Source organism: Podarcis tiliguerta, assembly GCF_965153285.1.
Source record: "Podarcis tiliguerta genome assembly, chromosome: 10".
NCBI classification, from domain to species: Eukaryota; Metazoa; Chordata; class Lepidosauria; order Squamata; family Lacertidae; genus Podarcis; species Podarcis tiliguerta.
Window position 1 is genome coordinate 42,267,737 of NC_139543.1, and position 21,241 is coordinate 42,288,977.

The 21,241-nt window shown below is 43.8% G+C and overlaps 1 protein-coding gene and 1 long non-coding RNA gene across 17 annotated transcripts in view; one reads left to right on the forward strand and one right to left on the reverse strand.

Annotated features, from left to right (window-relative positions):
- The window catches only part of GRIN2B (glutamate ionotropic receptor NMDA type subunit 2B), a 282,448-nt gene that overhangs the window by 23,839 nt on the left and 237,368 nt on the right, over positions 1 to 21,241 (reverse strand). For all 15 annotated transcript variants that reach the window (XM_083400265.1, XM_083400272.1, XM_083400273.1 and 12 more), the window contains 5 exons: positions 16,194 to 16,402; positions 15,435 to 15,606; positions 14,128 to 14,281; positions 12,680 to 12,805; positions 8,544 to 8,773 (listed from right to left, as the gene is read on the reverse strand). In XM_083400265.1, the coding sequence (XP_083256391.1) occupies positions 8,544 to 8,773; positions 12,680 to 12,805; positions 14,128 to 14,281; positions 15,435 to 15,606; positions 16,194 to 16,402 (891 nt within the window). The remainder of the gene's footprint in view (positions 1 to 8,543; positions 8,774 to 12,679; positions 12,806 to 14,127; positions 14,282 to 15,434; positions 15,607 to 16,193; positions 16,403 to 21,241) is intronic.
- LOC310658454 lies at positions 400 to 12,621 on the forward strand. 2 transcript variants are annotated; one of them, XR_014502332.1, is made up of 4 exons: positions 400 to 539; positions 2,471 to 2,571; positions 6,884 to 6,995; positions 12,576 to 12,621. It is a non-coding gene; the product is annotated as an uncharacterized lncRNA (long non-coding RNA). The 2 variants fall into 2 exon arrangements; XR_014502333.1 differs by lacking the exon at positions 12,576 to 12,621 and adding an exon at positions 8,988 to 9,022.

The following is a 21,241-nucleotide window of genomic DNA, read 5'->3' on the forward strand; positions in this document are numbered from 1 at the left end:
CAGTGAAGTCTTACTGCAACTGCCTACCTGGTACACAGGCTGTGGATGTCATGTGCCATGAAGATCATGTGAGAGAGGAATGAATGGTTTTTGCATATCAGCACCAGAGATACTGGGAAATACAGTTCTGAGGTTCCTGAGCAAAAATATATGTTACAATAATTCTCCAGTGCACAAAATTTCTATGCACAGAGCCTGCTACACAGAGTGTCAGAGTCTCAATGCCTTGACATCTGTATGTTAGCCCAGCAGAGAAAATAGCAGCTCTGAGGGGATTTTAAATGGACAAACAACATGGTAGAAAATAATTAACATCCCTCCTCCCTGGCCGTGGTCCTGATCAAATTTGCACATGCTTGGCTGCTTTTAAAAGAGACAGGACATCTGATTTTGGGCCACCAATGTCTCGTTTAATCCGGCCCTTAGGGAAGGGGGTTAAACAAATGCATGGAAGATAGGTCTATCAACAGCTGTTAACTACGATAGTTAAATGGAATCTCCAGGCTCAGAGACAGAGACAGTGTGCCTCTGAATATCAGGTATGAGCAAAAGAAAAGAATGCATGTTGACTGTTCTAGTTACACAGGCTTCCTGGAAGCATCTGGCTAGCTGAACTAGGTGTACTCTTGGTCTGACTTAGAAGGGCTCCTCTTATTTTACTCAGTAGTAGAGCACAGTCCCTGAAATCTCCAGGCAGAAAACCCCTTAGCTAAAACCCTGGAGAGCCACGGCTAGTCAACATAAACAATACTGAGCTAAATGGACCAATAATCTGACTCAGGATAATGGAGCTTCACATTTTCCTATTTTCTTATGGGCAGCTTCAAAGGGAACAAGAACAGAAATATAATGTCCAAAACCCATCATGTAATACTGCAGCAAGATAAGAGGAAAAGACAGCACAGAATTACTGTTAGCCGCACCTTGAAACTGTAATCTTTTAAATCATGTGCTGATTATTTCTTTCCATCTTGCCTCAAGTGTAGCCTATTGGGAGATTTTCACACATGCCCCTCTTCCAGCATGAGTGAAATCCAAGTCCAAAAGTCAGCATGCCTATTCTCTGCATGTCTTTAGGCTTTATCTGCTTAAGGTACTGAGAAAAAACACATTTGTACTCCCATTAATCCTGAAGAGTCCCATTACAAGTTTTTACCACCATTAATCCCTGCAGCGTTGAGGAAGAGAGAGGATCCTATGAGGAATGAGTCAAAGCTAAAGCACATCACAGTCATACCAGTGTTTTAAGCCGTTCCACTTTGAGCTGAGATTTAAAGGGGGGCAGGAAAGACAAAAAATATATCACATGTTGGTGTATTTAAACATTCATAACTTTATAACTAACCAGTCTATTTTCTTCCAACAAAGAAAGGGCACAAGCAACTTAAAAAGGCCAAATCTGAAAACTCAATGGTACATCTTGATTTGCAACTCTTTGTCCACAGACCTCATAAATCACTTCTATTCTTCCTACTTCCTAATGGTAGCAGCAGCCCTTAAACACTGTGTAAAATTGAAGCATCCAGCTAATGTGAAAAGTATTCAATGAAGAATTCAGATCAGGGGTAGGAAACCTGTTGCTCTCCAGATGTTGTTAGACTCCAGTCCCCCACCCAGACCCATCTAACATGGTTAATGGTCAGTGATGATGGCAGAACCCTCTGAAGAGTCACAGGTTCCCCACCATGTGCTAGGTGAGATCTCTTCCTGTAACAAGTGTTCCATAGCTTAAGAACTGGAAAGTGCTGCCTGGCACCTCAATCCTGAATATATTTACTCAAAAGCAGGCCTAATTGATTTGAAAGGAGCTTAGTTTCACAGAAAGTATGCTTAGGATCCCAGTCTATAACAATGAGGATGTACTTATCTTTAAGTAAAATCCTACTGATTTTTAAACTAGGCTGTTCAAGTGTTTAAAGGTAAGGATGTGTTTTGCTAGATTATGTTTCATATCCAGGGGCCTAGCCGAATAATAAGATTTATGTGCCTTGGATTTTAAGATTAAAATGTTGAAAAGAATAACACTAAAAACCAGTAACATGGACAAATCAACTGCACCAAAAAGCGCAGAATCATAGAAATAAACTGCAATCCTATTTCTATTGTGAAAAATAACCCCTTTATTTCAAATAAGTTCAGCATCTTCTATGAATGTATACATTCAGAGATATGAACACCTGCCTGTTACGCTATCACCGATTTGTCCTTTAACCTTTGGCCCCTTCCTTTGATCTTAAAGAGTAAGGAACTGGGAAATGGATATTTAAGGGAACAATTATCTGAAGGGGGAAATAATTGGAGGCATGTATACATGGGAATTTGTTTGGAGGGATCTGCTAGAGGTAGAAAATAGGTTCAGCAAAAATGAGCCATGAGAATGATGAAACTGGGTTTAGCTATGGAATCAGAACATAGGAAGATCCCTGCTAGGCTCACAGAAAATCCCAACGAATTCTACATTCTGTTTCAGCATAAGCAAGATGTGAAGGTGAGACCAACACTGCCTTTTTCGTTCTCAAGAATCATTTGATATTCAGAGGTATACTGCCCCATCATGATTCATTATCAAAGGTAAAAGCTTCTGATTAACCTGTCCCCCTATAATTTGTTTAATTGTTTCAAAAGCAACAGAGCTATTGGCCTCCATTATACCTGCCACAAGAAAAGCATTGTATGAAGAGTGAGCTGCATTCTGGGAGCTGTTGTTGGTGAAAGGTGCTGAGAATTGTTAGGAGGTCACCAATTCCTCTCACAGAACTACAATTTCCAAAGTTCCCTGGGATGAGGGATTGATTGTTAAATGTAGCTCTGGGAATTGTAGCTCTGGGAGGAAACAGGGTATCTATACCGTATTTTTCGCCCTATAGGACGCACCGTCCCATAAGGCGCACCTAGTTTTTTGGGGGGGAAATAAAGGAAAAAAATTATTTCCCCCCCAGGCGCGGGGTTGGGGAAGCCCGAGCTTCCCCCGACCCCAGCCCCCAAACAGGCAGCTCTCTGCAAGCCGTGGGAGCCCAGTGCTGGCTCCCGCTGCTAGCGGAGAGGTCCGCGAAGCCTGGGCGCGCTGAGCTCAGCGCGCGCAGGCTTCGGCATGCAGGCACCTCTCCGCCAGCAGCGGGAGCGTTCCCGCTGCTAGCGGAGAGGTCCGCGAAGCCTGGGCGCGCTGAGCTCAGCGCGCGCAGGCTTCGGCATGCAGGCACGTCTCCGCCAGCAGCGGGAGCGTTCCCGCTGCTAGCGGAGAGGTCCGCGAAGCCTGGGCGCGCTGAGCTCAGCGCGCGCAGGCTTCCGCATGCAGGCACGTCTCCGCCAGCAGCGGGAGCGTTCCCGCTGCTAGCGGAGAGGTCCGCGAAGCCTGGGCGCGCTGAGCTCAGCGCGCGCAGGCTTCGGCATGCAGGCACGTCTCCGCCAGCAGCGGGAGCGTTCCCGCTGCTAGCGGAGAGGTCAGCGAAGCCTGGGCGCGCTGAGCTCAGCGCGCGCAGGCTTCCGCATGCAGGCACCTCTCCGCCAGCAGCGGGAGCGTTCCCGCTGCTAGCGGAGAGGTCCGCGAAGCCTGGGCGCGCTGAGCTCAGCGCGCGCAGGCTTCGGCATGCAGGCACCTCTCCGCCAGCAGCGGGAGCGTTCCCGCTGCTAGCGGAGAGGTCCGCGAAGCCTGGGCGCGCTGAGCTCAGCGCGCGCAGGCTTCGGCATGCAGGCACCTCTCCGCCAGCAGCGGGAGCGTTCCCGCTGCTAGCGGAGAGGTCCGCGAAGCCTGGGCGCGCTGAGCTCAGCGCGCGCAGGCTTCGGCATGCAGGCACATCTCCGCCAGCAGCGGGAGCGTTCCCGCTGCTAGCGGAGAGGTCCGCGAAGCCTGGGCGCGCTGAGCTCAGCGCGCGCAGGCTTCGGCATGCAGGCACCTCTCCGCCAGCAGCGGGAGCGTTCCCGCTGCTAGCGGAGAGGTCCGCGAAGCCTGGGCGCGCTGAGCTCAGCGCGCGCAGGCTTCGGCATGCAGGCACGTCTCCGCCAGCAGCGGGAGCGTTCCCGCTGCTAGCGGAGAGGTCCGCGAAGCCTGGGCGCGCTGAGCTCAGCGCGCGCAGGCTTCCGCATGCAGGCACCTCTCCGCCAGCAGCGGGAGCGTTCCCGCTGCTAGCGGAGAGGTCCGCGAAGCCTGGGCGCGCTGAGCTCAGCGCGCGCAGGCTTCGGCATGCAGGCACCTCTCCGCCAGCAGCGGGAGCGTTCCCGCTGCTAGCGGAGAGGTCCGCGAAGCCTGGGCGCGCTGAGCTCAGCGCGCGCAGGCTTCGGCATGCAGGCACCTCTCCGCCAGCAGCGGGAGCGTTCCCGCTGCTAGCGGAGAGGTCCGCGAAGCCTGGGCGCGCTGAGCTCAGCGCGCGCAGGCTTCGGCATGCAGGCACCTCTCCGCCAGCAGCGGGAGCGTTCCCGCTGCTAGCGGAGAGGTCCGCGAAGCCTGGGCGCGCTGAGCTCAGCGCGCGCAGGCTTCGGCATGCAGGCACCTCTCCGCCAGCAGCGGGAGCGTTCCCGCTGCTAGCGGAGAGGTCCGCGAAGCCTGGGCGCGCTGAGCTCAGCGCGCGCAGGCTTCGGCATGCAGGCACCTCTCCGCCAGCAGCGGGAGCGTTCCCGCTGCTAGCGGAGAGGTCCGCGAAGCCTGGGCGCGCTGAGCTCAGCGCGCGCAGGCTTCGGCATGCAGGCACGTCTCCGCCAGCAGCGGGAGCGTTCCCGCTGCTAGCGGAGAGGTCCGCGAAGCCTGGGCGCGCTGAGCTCAGCGCGCGCAGGCTTCGGCATGCAGGCACCTCTCCGCCAGCAGCGGGAGCGTTCCCTCTGCTAGCGGAGAGGTCCGCGAAGCCTGGGCGCGCTGAGCTCAGCGCGCGCAGGCTTCGGCATGCAGGCACGTCTCCGCCAGCAGCGGGAGCGTTCCCGCTGCTAGCGGAGAGGTCCGCGAAGCCTGGGCGCGCTGAGCTCAGCGCGCGCAGGCTTCCGCATGCAGGCACCTCTCCGCCAGCAGCGGGAGCGTTCCCGCTGCTAGCGGAGAGGTCCGCGAAGCCTGGGCGCGCTGAGCTCAGCGCGCGCAGGCTTCCGCATGCAGGCACCTCTCCGCCAGCAGCGGGAGCGTTCCCGCTGCTAGCGGAGAGGTCCGCGAAGCCTGCATTCGCCCCATAGGACGCACCCAGATTTCCCCTTCATTTTTGGAGGGGAAAAAGTGCGTCCTATAGGGCGAAAAATACGGTAATTATCCAGAGCTACATTTATTAAGAGTGAGGGGAACAGGGATCTCCTAACAACTCCCAGCACCTTTCACAAGCTGTAGCTCTCAGAATTGCCTGGAGGAAGCCATGACTGTTTATAGTGGTATCATAGTGCTGTAAATATATAGTGTGAATGTGGCCACAGACAAACAATATCAGAGATGGCCTTACCATTAGGAAGAATGAGGCAGCCACCTGAGTCCATCTATTTTTGGTATATTTGAATGGTGCCAAATAATTCAATAGCTATTACCATTGTACTTCTCTAGTAGTTAGAGAAGGGGAAAGATGCATGTTTTTGCCTCCGATGCCAAAATAATTTGACTGGCCATAGGTACTATGGATTCTAACTGGGTATGGGTACTGTTACTCAGAGGCACAGAGGTCTTCAAACATTTAACTGGATTTAAATCAATCACACCAAAGGCCAGAATTTAGGGGGTGGGGGTGAAGGGACAAGACTTACCTCAAAACTAACACTTACGACAGACACAAACAACAGCAAGAGAAATCAAAATTGGGATGCAAGGGATTTTAGGAAAGTAATGTGCTAGATTGGAATAAGAAGACCACACAAGCAGACTACAAGCCCCAACAACTCCAACAATGTCAATGTTGCTGCTCCCAGCAGGAAAGGATTTATAGGTGTGTGCAGCATTAGGGCCACATGGGGCTGAGGGGCCTCCAAGCCCTTAGTGTGCCTTGTTAACTGAGAGGATAGTTTTGAAATGTGACTACAAGCAATGAATTGAGATGGTTGAATTCTAGCATTTTAGTTGTTTTGTTTCTACTGTTTGCTTCTCCTTCTTCCCAATTAAAATCAGTGGAGGCTGGTCCGTTAGGATAGAGGTCACCAACCTGGTGCCCATGAAGGCCTTCATTGGCATCCCTGAAGAGGGTTACCAGACTCAGAGCTTTCATTAAAAAAGAAGAAGATTCTAGCCCTTCTAATAAGAAATTTATCAATCATAACATGCAGGTACCTTTCTGAATAATTTCTTTCAAATGAGCCAGCCTGGCTGTTCCGGCCTCTCAATGTTTTTAGCCAATAAGTGAGGTCAGAGCTGTGACTGATATAGTGAGTTGTTTGGACCCCAGGCAATAGGAATCCATTCAGTCCTAACAGAGATGGATTTATAATGGTACAATTGCAGCAATTGCACTAGGGCTCATGGCAGCAGAGGACCCAAACACTGAGTTTTTAATTTTTTTAAAACAGTATGTCTTCAGCCCTTCTAGAAATAAAGCTACAAAGTGTAATGTGCAGGCAGCCTTCAAAGCTGTGGGTTGCCAACCTGATGCAAGCAGAGGGACGACTATAATCTATCTTCAAGCTCCGCAGCATGGAGCATTTGCTGGAGTTGGAAGGATCCGCCAACTTCCAACTCCCATTGGCTATGATACTAACTCCTCCCCTACTTTCTGGAAGGATTTGCCTGGGCGGCTGCTGTGGGACAAAGTGAGAGGAGAGGAGAGGAGTGATAGTTGCTACACCTCTGGTGTTGGGGGTGGGGAAAAGTGCTGAGACCATTTTACCTCCTCTTCTTTGGCTGCCCAGGGAAGGACTTTCTGAAAAGATGGGGAGCTAAGAAGTGTGGATGCAACACATACATTAAAAAAATGTTAAACTCCCTCTTCCAAATCAGGCAGATCTTTATGTAATGGGAAAAGACAACAGGATTTCCAGCCACAGAACCTTTACATTACATGAAGTTTGGCCATCTATCCAAGAACCTGAAATCCAGAATACACCTTAAGGTAAAGAACAGCCCATGGTTTGGTACAAATGGCATTTAATATCTCAAAAGGGAGGGGGAGGGACATAGGAAGAAAGGCCTTTTAGCCCCAGGATTTGAATCTACCAACAATAATCCTGTGCTTCTTATACATGCTAATTCATCCATCAGCAACCACCGAAGACTCATCATCTTTGATGGTTTGTGAGGTCAAAATGGGACAGAATGAATAATAAAAAAGGCACTGAAAAGGTCACAAATATTACGGACATCTGTCTTGAGGACATCTAATCTAGGAGACTGTAGTGCCACCCTTGCAGCATATCAGACAAGCCTGGTTTTAACAAAGTATGATAAGATAATATTGAACTAATAAATATCATTATTGTTGCTAAAAAATAAACCAATGCACTAATGATAAACTAGAGCTTACAACACTATATTCATCAAGAGCTATGACCCATAAGCACAAGGAGTCCACCTCTGTGACCACAACCTCTGTCTAATGCTGCTGCACAGCCCAGCCTACCATAAAACATCTGCATCTATAATTCACACAATTGCCAAAAAATCAGGAAATGAGAGCAAGGGAGAAAAAATATTAAGAAAATGGGTGAGGGAAATTTCCTTTCAGGGTTGCATCCCCATCCCTCATTCACCAATAACAGCAGAGCCCCAAATTATCAACTACATTGTAACTACATTAACTTGCATGAGGGTATTTTTTCTCTCCAGCCTAAGTACTTCCAACTATAGCTATTTAGCTGATATTCCTCCATTTTCTTAAGCTTCATGCTAAAATATATAACATATCGCTGCAATCCTGTGCACACTTATTTGGGAGTAAAGCCAATTGAATATAATGGGATTTCCATATAACTATGCATAGGAGTGGGCTATTGTGTATGGGGTGTGTGTGCTTAAATCCTATTTCTGCCATGGACTTAAGCATATCAGTGTCTGTTCCTCCTCTTTACAGGGAAGATAATAATAACCTCTCAGAGCATTGCTGTGCAGCACTTCTCAGCTTGTGAGAAATTCCTAAGGAAACTGGAAAGCAGGAGAACAAAATCAGCCAAAGACAAAATGTTGTATTTGTCATACTTGCCCCAAGCAGAGTTCAAGTGGATTAAAGGGTAGCAGAAGGAATGGGAGGCAGAGCACTAGTTTATTAGTTCACAGTTGCTAAGAAGAGAGCAGGCACATTCTATTTCTTTGCCCAGTCAAGATATATACAAAATCTGGGTTTATCAGGGAGGTCGTTTCAGCTCTCCTGGAAACTGGTCATAAAGTTATAGGATGCCAACACATAGGGATGCTCACTTTATACTTTGAGAAACTTGGGTTTAAATATTCAATTCAATTCAAATCAATTAAAAAACACACACAAAATAGAATTAAAAAGTTTTCTTATTATTTGAATTATCATGTTATTTATTACTAACATCATAAATTAAATTATGGCTGCATTATTGCTAACCAAGCTCAGGGTGCACTCAATTAAAATCAGAGAAGAAGCAAAAGGATTTTGTGACAAGGAAGCAACCCTCTGAGGTTGCAAATGCATTACCTTTTTGTCGCTCAGCCCAGACACCTGGTCTACATACTCCTCTTGGATCATGAAGGCAGCCAAATTGGCAGTGTAACTGGCCAGAAAGATGACAGCAAAGAAGGCCCACACAGACACCATGATCTTGCTCGTAGTTCCCTTGGGATTCTGCACTGGCACAGAGTTGTTGAATACCAGGCCCCACAATAACCAGATAGCTTTGCCAATGGTGAAAGAAGGACCACCAGGCTCTGAAATGACCAAAAACATAAGCAGAAATAGTGATCAGACTGGCAAAGTCCATCATTCCAAGTAGTTAGTACAAAATCCTGACCCTTTTCTCTTATACATCACTTTGTCTGATTGCGCAAACATAGGTTGGTATACTGGAAGAATCCCATAAATTTGCACACTTTTCTTCCTCTCTTTCTCTGTTCTTCCTGGTTAATATCAACTAATTTACAGCAGAATTCTAACTATGTCTGCTCAGAAGTAAGCCCCAACAGGACCTACTCCCAGGTAAGTGTCCATAGAATTGCAATGTTAAATCTGAAGAGGTAAAATAGCAGTTGGCTTCTAAAACAGAGACTGAAACCAGGGTTAGAAGTTTACCTCAATCTCTGGTTTAGAAGCTAACTATGGTCAGTGGTAACTGTTCTTATGCCACGTCAGATGTAGCAATGAAACCTTGCAGTTAACACTAACCAGAGAAAGAAAGGGAAATTCATGCAGCTGGAGGAAGTTGGGAGATGGCACAACCTTGTTGGATGTTCCCAGTTATCAAAGCATGGTTTGGCAGTGTGATGCGTCAGTGGTAGGCTTCAGGTTTCATGGCGGAGCCAATCAGTTATCAGCCAATAGGCTTCCCAGTTCCGCATGTAACTGAAGAAAGCAGTCATGTTTGGGGAGAGCCTGACTAGTGTTCTGCGAGGGGGAACTCCTTTTTACTACTCTAAAACAAAACAAAACAACACAACACAAAACGGATGTGCTCTCCAACCCTAGAAAGGGAAAGCACATCAAAGATAATAAAAATTATTGAAAAACACTTGGCATTGCTGATGTTCACCTGTTGTCTTTTGAGGGCTACATGAGTGTTCTTGGGATTGAAAGATCCTCTAACAAAAAGTAAAAACAGTCCCCAAGAAAGCACAACTCTAAAAGCTGAACTTTAAAAAGTACAGAAAATTGTGTTAACATAGTAAATGAGTGAGTATGGGGTGTGTTGCTCATCTCTATTTGTTGTGACACTGACATTTAGGTGGGTACAATGGAATTCCAGCGGCCACATTCTGCACAAAGGACAACAATTTGCATTTCCCATCCACAAAATGCTGTAGGTGGAACGCAGGGGAAATGTGACAGTCCTGTAGCAGAAAAGTGTCTTAAATAAATATGCCTGGATCCCACAAAATAAATGAGTAAAAGGACCCTAACGTTCTGTGGGAAACCCGGAAACGAATCTACCCTTGGCTGCTCAGCTCAGTGGGTGACCTTGGGCAACTCACCTAGTCATCATCTTCTGGTTGCTGTGAAGCTAAAAGGTCATTTTGAGTACCTCAGATGAAGGGTGAGGTATAGCAAAATGTCATCTGCCTTAACAATACACGCATGCATTTTTGTTTATCCAAACGTTATCGTAAATAGAGTCACTGAAGCGACTAACTCCGCAAGCCACTCCTCCAACCTAAACTGCAACAGGGAGGAAGCGATACCCGTGCCTCCCCGTAAGATGAAAGTATGCAGTGCTGCTCTCTCAGTCTTGGCATACTTATGTATGACTTGCAAATAGAGGCACACATTAATCTTTTTCACATCACAAGTTTTAGACATTCAGGAGCACTCCCATGAGTAAAACAGAAATTTCATGACGCCTCTAGCTCTATAACAAATTGTGGCATTTGGTATCATAGCTATTGTTGTTCTGTTAAGTAAGTGTGAGCACAGGTTTTCAAAAGTTCTTTAAGTCCTACAAGGTCACTGTGATCTAAACAACTAGAAACATCCATGCAATGAAGTACAAGGCCAAAAGAGTTCCTTCACACAGCTGCTCTTTTCCCGTCTGCATTTTAATGGAACTAACTCAAACCAAGTTCACAGAGTCTATTAGTTATGCTTATTAATGCAGGCTTATGTGCCACAACTCCAGCTGACTTTCAATAAGAATTGAATGAATGTATCTGATGGCAAATCTGGCTCCCACATATGCAATGCAGATGAGATAAGTTATTATGAGAAACATTCATTTTGCATTTTTTGGCTTTTTGAATACTTAACAGTGAAGCATTTCATCAACATTTATTTTTGCATGCAAATTAATTTATCTCTGTATTGATGTTTATAATTTGCATTTTAAAAATTTGAGGAAGCGAGTAAGGAACTTTTAAAGGAAACTTTTAAAGGGAAAATGGATAAATAAAATAAAACTTTAAACTAGCTCCACTGCATAATTGCAAAGAAACACTGTTGAACATTGCTCATTTTCAGTTTTGCATGGTTTATATTTGCTGCTGCTTCTTCCAGAATCACCATAGATTTATAAAGCAAGAGTACCTTTTCAGGATACCTTAACAGTTAAGATAAGATTATCATCCTCAATGACTACACAGAAGTAAGTCCCATTGAGTTGCATGGGCTAACATCATGTGGACTATGCAAACAGCTGCAAACACACAGTGAACTCTGTGTAGCATTTGGTATCCAGAAAAAACACACATGAACATATCCATATTGGCCTTGTGCAATGCATGTTTTTCATAACAATGTATGTCATCATTTCACATATAGAATCCAGTTTTGCCCCAAATAATTCATTCAAGCTATTCACCATTCACATCTGTTCTGCTACCTGTACTAAAAATATGTGCATGGTGTGTATACAGAAATTTCAGCATGAGCATCTTCATGAATATTCACAACTCTGCATACATCTCCTTAGATATGTGCATTGGTCCATGTATGCTGTCCACAGCTTGTGGACAACAGCTCCCTTTGGCATGACTATACATAAAGCTCTGACTAAATTTCCATTTCAAAATATCTTTTCTTCAGGGCTCAGAAACTTGGTGGCATAGATACGTTCAGGGCAAATTTGAGAAGCGGGTAAAACGATTTTCACACAAATATCTCAGTTCAAGCATCTTCATATTTTCAGCCTGTGGGTAAACCAGAAGGTCTTACGTAGGGGGCCATTTCACAGCTCAACGAAGCCAAGGGACTATACCAGTATCTTACCAGCATCCAAGTGCTTTCACTTATTTCCTGTATTCTGCCTTTGCCCTTCACTCATAAATCAACTCTCTAATCAGACAGCTTTGCACCTTTTGCTCCCTGTCCCCCCGCAACTACTCCATCTACATCCCCCACCCACCTGAGGATATTAAATTAATGGTTAATATGTCTCAAATTTATGGAGGCAGTAGAGTATGACAGTGGAGATGGTTTATCATTTCTGCTGCTTCAAGCACCCCTAGATTGCTGTAACTTCCTTATCCCTGTCCTTCTTCTGACACACAATCTAGATGTGAATTAATTTGCAAGGGGTTAATGTGCAGAGGTTCTCCATTAGGCACTTTGGGTGAATCTCTGAAAGGAAATAATTCCATTAATGCAATTAGTGTAATGAGAGATAGATGAATGTAACATTACATAGCTTTGTAATATCATCATCATCATTGTCGTCATGTAAATTTCCAGTTATACAGCCAAGGCAAGCAGAACCAAAGTAGGAAAAGCAATCAAGGGTTGCAAATTTATTATGTTAAAATTCATATGCATGACAAAATTTGCAAAAATTTGCGCATTTGCTGGGTACCAATTCAAATGTGAACAGTTGTCTAAGGGAATATATATTTCAGTTTAACAAAGTAGCATGTTTACTTTGGAGAAATTATGAGCAAACACACATAGGGTCAGGCAGATAATTTCAGGTCAGCTGGAAATTAGTGGCTCTGTATTGTGAGCCATGCAAATGCCCAATCATCCAAAGAGATCCATTTAAATTTTCTGCTGTTTGTGAACCTATTGATTCAACTTCTTTCCTTGTTTACCCAGAGAAAATACAAAATCTGTAAATGGTTGACATATATGCAGGAGGAGGATAAAATGAAGCCAAGCAAGATCATAATCGTTGCATGTTGAGAGAAATGTCTCCTTACCTCTGCCATCAGCCAGACACCGGTTGTATCCCACAGGGCTGAAGTACTCAAAGACAAAGACCGCCACCGCAGAGATTATAAGCAGCATTACAAACATCATCACCCATACATCAGCACTGAATGGCTCTAAAGAGAAAAAGACAGAAATTTTGTAGGTACTTTTCCATCCTACCCCAAAATACAAGCCAGCCCCATCAGTGGAAGCCAAGTGCAAGGACATCCATTTATGGAAAGGGCCTTTTCCCCTCGTCTCCTCACCCTGCCCCCTAGGGAGGAGAGCTGGTATTGTTCTATCTGGCAAGCAGAAAGGCTTATGTGGGTGGAAAGATTGGAAGAGCCCATCATTAAATTCCAACAGAACTGATTTGGTTACTGTTTCTTTACAGTTTCTGTTATTCTAAATGGCAGCTGCTTTCAGGTACAGAACTTACACAGGGGTGAGTTTTTGCCAGCACCTTACGGTATATAATGAAGGTGCCAGGTGAGCTTCCCTGGAGAGAGCATCCCACAAGTGAGAAACTATTGCAGAAAAGTCCAGTTCTTGTATTGCCACCCTCCAGACCTCACACGAAGAAGGGCCTCAGGCCCTTCTGGGTGGGTTAGTATGGGGAGAGGTGGTAATATGCAATTGCAGTAGTTTGCAATACGTTCTAGTGGTTCTGCCTTTGAAATGTGTTCAAAATACTGCTTTCAGGCTGATGTTAGGATCCTGTTGTCTGGAGCATGTGACTCCATTGTGATTCACTTTGCTTTGACGCTCAGCCTGGTTTAACCCAGGCTCTGGACCTCTGTACCCCAGAAAGCCAGCCTAGTTCTTTCCCTTTCTGTAGACTGGCACAGAGCGCCATATTGATGTAGATCCTCAGAATGGAAATGAACTAGCCAGTTAAGAATTAGTATCTAGCTTTTTTGTCAGTATATTTTCTCTGCTGCTATTGTGATTTCATTTGATTTTTTAATGTTTTATCGTGCTTTGAGGGCTTTGCACGCAAAAAAAGGCTTATAAACTTCAAAAAAGAAAGCAAGAAAGAGACTCTGCCTTCACGTCTTTGGATATAAGGCAAAGTGATAGGAACAGCTTCTTCTGAACGTCTGCATGTCATACTGCTGGGATGCCAAATGATTGTCATAGGTCAACTGCAGGAAGCAAAGATCAGGGGAAAGCTGAATAAATGTATTTGAACATAATTAAACTTCTAGTTCTGGAACCTGGGACCAATATTTCTGAAGTTGTTTGTTAGTATTCTCATTTTCACATCTAGAACCTGGTTCTGAAATCTAGTTCAGGATTGAACTTTAGAGTGTATAAAGTTTCTTTCAAGCAGTGTGTGTGTGCTGTTTGTTTTTTAAATTAGAAAAAGAACAGCAAACATTCTGGTTGTTTTTCTTAAAATATTTTCCCCTGCACTTTGCCTCAAAATATATGTATATAATTTAAAAAACTTTACCTAAAAAGGCAGAAGGTGAGACAGTCCCATTGCTTCGCGACACCATTACACTAATGCCTGTCTCAATGAAGGGTACAGAAAAGTCTACCACTTCTGAGCGTTCTGCATTTATGGTGAGGGATCCCACCGCCATATAGGCACGTTTGTCAACCACCTGAGACAAGGAGACAGGAAAATAGTTAATGCAGAGACTAGAGTCTAGCATGCAGGAGCTGGAACTTGTTCAAGAATAAAGGATGCTTTCGGGTAAGTTAAAGCAGCGACAGGCTGCCACACATTCACAAGGTTTTGTATATATGAGGCAGGAAGGGAGAAAGCAAGGGCAAATGGTGTTGACATCACATTTGGAAATGGGAACTGGGAGAGATAAAGGAAAAAGAAAGGAGGAGGAAGGTGGCACATTGTGCAATAAGAGAGGAGAAAAAGAGTGGCAGGCTAGCTAAGAATTATTTCACATCATATTTGAACATTCAGAATGGAAGGTCAGATCAGTGAAAGGAAAAACAAATAATTACTGGGAAGGACCATCCTTGTTTTCCATTTCCCTGGAAAACAACAGCCCTCCCCACAAGTGTGCCCCTTGTTGTGGGTTGGTTTCAGTATTTGTGTACACACATATGTACACATACCTGCAAAACACTTTGGGGGTTGGGATCAGAGACAATGTACATTTAGGAACAACATAGGAGGCTGCTTTATGCTGAGTTAGACCACTGATCCATCTAGCTCAGCACTGTCTACACTGACTGGCAGCAGCTCTCCAGGGTTTCAGGCAGGGATGTCTCCCAGTGCTTCCTGCAGATGTCAAGAGTTGACCCTGCGACTCAGCTGCTGCCCACAGATTTAGAGACTTGGAGAAAGGTGGCAAAAATCCTTTAAACTTTACAGTTGTATATACTGGTGTTTCCTTTTGTGTTATTGGATGTCATACCTCGCATCACCTCCTCCATCAAACGCATGCTGAGAAATACTCTGGCAGTAAATGGACCACAAGCAGCAGAAAACAACATTATTTCTATTGCTCTTCGTTTCCTGCTTGTTCCATAAAACATTTTTTCTTACATTTGCTTTTATATTAAAAAAAAAACACCATGTAAATATCATATAGCTTCACAAATTCGTTTGATGATAATTCCAAGATGATAATTTTTCCCAATGGCAAAATTCAAATTGATACACAGATTTGGAAAGCATAACTCAATTGGTTTCTGCCCCAAGAACAAGTATCACCTGGCGATAGAGGGGAAATAATTCATTCAGTCTGTTGGTGAGCCTGTAAGTAAAAGCAGGTACCTTTCATGGCTTACCTCGCCTATCATTCCATTCCATGTTCCATTGATCTTCTTCCCATGTTTACCATTGGTTACCAAGTAAAGGTCATAGGTGAACTTGACAAACTTGGAGATTTTCTTGAGAATATCAATACAAAACCCTTTGCAACATTTCTTGGTGTACGCAGTCTCCTCATCCGTCTTGTTGCTAAACAGCCACAACAAAAAGTGATTAAGTGTAACTGATAAATGATATTTTAAAACTAAAAACAAAAATATATGGCCCATTTTTTCCATCATGCTGCACTCAGAAAGTGGATTTAATCTTGAGAAATTCCATATGATCCTTGAAAAACACAGAACTACCATGTTTAGCTGCAAATTCAAACTTTGTGTGGCATTCTCAGCAGAAACTGAATGTTATAAGCAGAAATTTTGAAAATATATTCTTGTCATTTTTCTTTTTTCATCTTCTTCCTTTTTTTAGACAAAGGTGCTAATTTCCAACAAAAATGTGATTTGGACAATTTTGATCTGTGCTAGAATTTAGAATTGTTGAAAATTGACTACTGTTATCCCCTACTTCTTTCCTTGGCTACTCTCTCTTTCATTCTCCATTACATCCCTAGCTGAAAACTCTGCTTGATGTTTTGCTGAATGAGCCAAGCTGACTGGAATGTTGAATTAGTGGCAAGTGGCAACAAAGCCAGCCTGAGACGGTCCAGCTGGCTTTGCTGCTGTGGAGAGAAACATGCTAGGAGGAATCAGCTAGAGAAAGATCCTGTTGGCACTTACTCTGTCACATTTCTTTTTTGGCAGGGGACAGTGTTTCTCATACAGGTACCGCTTAGGGGGTCCACATTTTCCACAATGACAAACGGTGCTTCTTCTAGGGTCACTATGCTAAGATGGTCGTCCGCACGCTCCTCACTGTCAGGGTAAAGCTCAGAACGTGGCCACACATAATACTTCATCTTGAGACGCTTGTCCTTCCACCATCCCACCTGAAGCAATGGAAAAACAGAAAGAGATCATTGCTAAAACCATCACCCCAAATTACAGTCCACATGGTCAGCTGAACTTTGTAGAAATACATGGAAACTGAATGTCTGGATTAATTAATTTTAAAACTACGCACTAATCCCTGATCCAAAAATGAAGCCGGTCTTAATGAAGCAGCAGCAGCATCCCATTAAAACCCACTGAAACAAAAGGCCTCAGTTGTTTCTCAAAAGACAAGCAGCGACAGGGCCAAACACACATGCACAACCCTCAGGAAGGTGTCACACAAAAAGAGCTCTGTCTCTTATGCCCAAGTCCAACAACAAGAAGGCTTGGAACAGGGCTCAGAAGTAGATCTCAGTGCTTTGATCAGGTTCATATGGGAGTAGGTGATTATTGAGATTCCCTGGTCTTAGACCATTCAGGGCCTGAAACATTAAAGTCAGCACCTTGAATTCAGAAACAAACTGGTAACCAGTGGGACATCAGAATAATAGGATCTAACTTGCAAACTCCATTTAGAACTCCGGAAGCTGCTTTCTCAACCATCTTCAAAGGTAGTGTACATTACAATAATCTAACCTGGGAGCAACTAAGGCACAAGGATAAATGACCATGCCCAGTTTCTCCAGAAAAGGGAACAGCTGCAGATTAGCTTGAAGCTTTTAAGAAGATTCCTGGTCATGATGGCACTGCTCCCTGGACATCCAGGAGCAAAGCTGAATGCTGACTTTAAGAGGAATCTAACCCCTGCTTCTGTGTGAAGTACTTGAATGGGATGTTACCACAGCTAACACTACATTGCAAAGATAAAGGTTTTCCATGTTCCCTGGCTGAATTATTATTATTATACCTATTATACCTTTAATAAACACCCATTTAAGATTTTGCTACAAAAATGTAAAAAAAAGAAAAGAAAAAAGAATATATTGTTCAGTTTTCTGCAACACATGACAATATTTTAACAGGAAGCTTAAATAAGCTTAGTTTTATGCTACTATGTATGGCATTATGAACCTTCATCTTCCATTAATACCCAAAGTAAGTTCCTGGGAACTTGACATTACTGTGTTTTCTACATTGAGTACTAGATATAGAAAAAATATTTCTTTGAAATTGGTTCTGATCCATTCACAAGTTGACATTTTTAGGACTAATGCTCCTTGAGGTGCAATATTCCCCACAGAAAGTCCAGAATACCTATCAATAATGCTTTCAGACATGAAAAGTCCTGCCTTTGTGCCCATTATTTCCATCACCATTGACACTAATTACTGCCTTGGTTAGCACATATGAGACAAGAGGGCACAGGCTGAACAAACTCCCCTATATTTTGTGGCTGTGGCTCCCTCAACCTCCACCCACTGGGTTTTGGTCAAGGCAAGGTGAATACGGGAGCAGTGTGGGTGGAAGACTAAAGTGAACTTTGGTTGCTCACTCTTTACCTGCTTTGTGGGCTTTAATTCCTCATGCCTGTCAGTTCACCCTCTTCTACTATTGCATCTGATGTTTTAGAATCACTGGACAAAAGCACTTATTATAGCCTCTTTGGATGTCAAAGGTTACGTCAGTATAATCAAGGATTTTGGGGTATTCTGAATTTAACAGCACCCAGATCATTAAATATTTATTGCTCCTTTAAAAAAAAAAATCAAATTAAGGTTTTAAAAAGAGAGAGAGAATCCAATGTGGGCTTAGTAAACAAGTTATTTCAAGAAAGGAATAAAAGTCATTTACAGGCATAGGTGACCTGCTTACTCAGGATCCCAAAGGGTTTACAGAGGACCTGAACAGTCAAATCAATAGGTATTACAAGAATTATGATAGGTGGGTCCGACATTCTCCTGAGTAGGCAATAAAATACATTGTAGTGTTATGAATTTTGGGTTTGTTTAGAAGCCTAGAAACTCATCTTGGCATATGTGTGCAGTGTGGAATGTGTTGCACAATGTATGGCAGTGATACTAAGTAAAACGCTGCTAAAACCTTCAGTTGCTGGTGGAAAGTTTAAACACTTTGATGGACTTCCACATGCACAAACCTCCATTACAGAATCCCACATAGGTGGCAGGTGCATCTAAACATTTAACCACAGGGGCAACAGGAAGCCCCTATCGGCCTCTTTCACAACAACAGCACCCAGTTTTAGGTGGTGGGGCTGGTAAGACTCCCTTAGCCCTGACCATATAGTTGGGTCATGTAGATGTTCTACAAAACCACATGGGATATGTTCAAGGACAAGCAAACATATAGTGGAAACCCACAACTGTTAAATGCTTCACATGACAGGGGGTGCTCCAATCTGCAGTACAAAGGGTGCTCAGACTCTGTGCTAGCAGCTTTTGGCAAATATGGCAGTGTGTGCAAGCTGACACACTACAAACAAGGAACTTTGTGTGGCTACAATCCCTTCAAGACATCAGGCAAGTACCTCCAGATGGCTGAGTGAACATTTAAAGAGCATTTCTGTGTCTTGATGAAGTCTCAGAGTTTAAATGATTAAGGCAACATCCAGTCACCTGTCGACAGCAAACTATCAACTGAAAGAACCCAGAAATAAGTATTATTAGGCAAAGAGGTTCTGACTGCATGGTTACAATCCTATGTTTGCTTACTTAGAAATAAGTGACTCGGAACTGAGTAGGGCTCACTACTGAGGATTTTGGTGTGAGAGACATTCCTTTCCTTTCTTTTTAGGGTATATCAGACATCACATCATTTTAGATGAGTAAAGCATAGCAAGGACATGAGTGCAGCAAACACAGCATTCTACAACCTGACAATCTGTTTGCATACCTATGAGAGGAGTAATGAGATATGAAAAAATCATTCCATTCCAATAAGCCTCATATCAATTGCCCAAAGTAGAGGGAAAGGGAAAGTTGTATGTGTGTGTTGGACCAGGTAAATACCACTGACACAAGTTAACATTTTGTATTTAAATGAACACTTTAGCACTTCTAACAGGCAGATTTGAGTCTCTAAATGTAGGCTACAGATATCATGTTTGAAACTCCTTCCTCACAGAACTGGATCGGAAAAGAGGATCCCCATTTGTTTTTGAGATGGATAATGCATTTGCATGGATATGAACATGCATGACTGACTCTTATAAAAACAGGGGAAAGATCTGAGGGGGAGGCACTGTGGAAGGGGGGAAATATCCAAAGTAGCATTTAATATTATATGCAATTCAGAGGGTGCAATGTGTTACAAAGATGGCACTATTACTAACAGAATTAAAAGTCACATTTTTCAAGGCAAAGTAATTAAAAGCTAAGGCTTCCAATTAAAATAATAATGATAATTCTGAAAGGTTGTACAAACAAAAGGAAAGTATTCTGGAATCCCTGCAGATTTTGAGCTAGCAGTAAGTACATTGTTACAGCCATGGCTTTCACACTGCACCAGCTCACCTTCTAAGTGGTAACTCCCTGTGCAGTTCTTGGAAGTCACCCTTGTAAACCTGTAAACCTCCTGTTTAGGGAAGTACAGCTGAGAATGTCCCCTGTCTGAAACCCTTGAGAGCCCCTGCATTTCGGTGTACAGACAATAATGAGCTACGTGGACCAACGTTCTGACTTGGCGTAATACAGCATAAGATTCCTATGGACCTGGAACTTTGGGGCCTTTGCAAAGAAAGCAGGTTCCCACAACATTTTTATATATGCCTGACTCATTTCATGCACTTGCACACATTGAATTGGTCTTCTAATTGTTCAGTCTGTCCAAATCAATCGTTATCGCCCACTGGAAATCTCTAGATGAGCTGACTGAACTGGAACGAACAGCGGCAACTGGGCATGTGCTAAATCACTCACCAGACTGGTTCAGTTTGCAGAAATCCATTTGTGTTGATCTTAATATGTGCAAAAGGAATAACGAGAAGCACCCCCAAGTAACTTTATTCATTGCCTGACTCATCCTGAGTACCCTGTTCAGTCAGTCAAGCTATGTTTTATGCAACCCAGTGGATGCTCTGCTTTTAGTTGGAAGCCCCTGTTGGCGGCATCTCTGCTATTCTTTATGCCACCACTATTAGAGCCACACATCATCAAAGAGGTCAGCATGCAACAGTTGGAGAAGGAGTATGTAGAAAATCTGTTTACAAACACTTAGGGTAATTAATTAACCATGTTGGTCAAAGGAGATTAATATTGGTGGAAGCTTCGCATGCAGAATTAATTAAAATGAAAAGTGCTCCTTCACAAGCTTCAAGTTCACCTTTCAGCAGCACCTGGCAAAATCTCTCTTTTTCACTACACCTGCAAAACAGGTGATGGTTATTAATGGGCTTTAAATTTTGCAGAACAGGACAGCTACAGAGCTAAAGAGATCGCTGCTTCTTCACATTCGCATAGCACCTAACCAAGTGGATGTGCAGGAAATAAATGTCCTTAAGAGGAAATGTCATTATTTAGTTCTCATCTCTCACTTCTTTCAGTAAAATAATCACTTCCCAGAAATGCATTCTCCATATCACCCCCGATTGACATTTATGCAACTCTTGCCAATTTGTTTAAAAGACATTAATTATGGGTTTCCTTATTTATTGCTCTATTTGCATGCTTTCTGCAGCTGCTGAAATCATGCCCTCTGACCTAATTAGCCGAGGAGTTTAACAAGGTAAACTTTAAAAGCTTCTATGTTTAGCACAATGGATCAAATATAGTGGCACAAAAGTGATAAGGACTACAGGAGTCATATGTGGTGCACCCTTAAATTATTCTTGATGTCTTTTGGTACCTTATGGCAAGCAAGCTCACAAATATTCCTGAAGACAGGCCATGTGGTTTCCTGTTCAAGATGGTAGAATCATTACAAGTAGTGAAAACTAATAG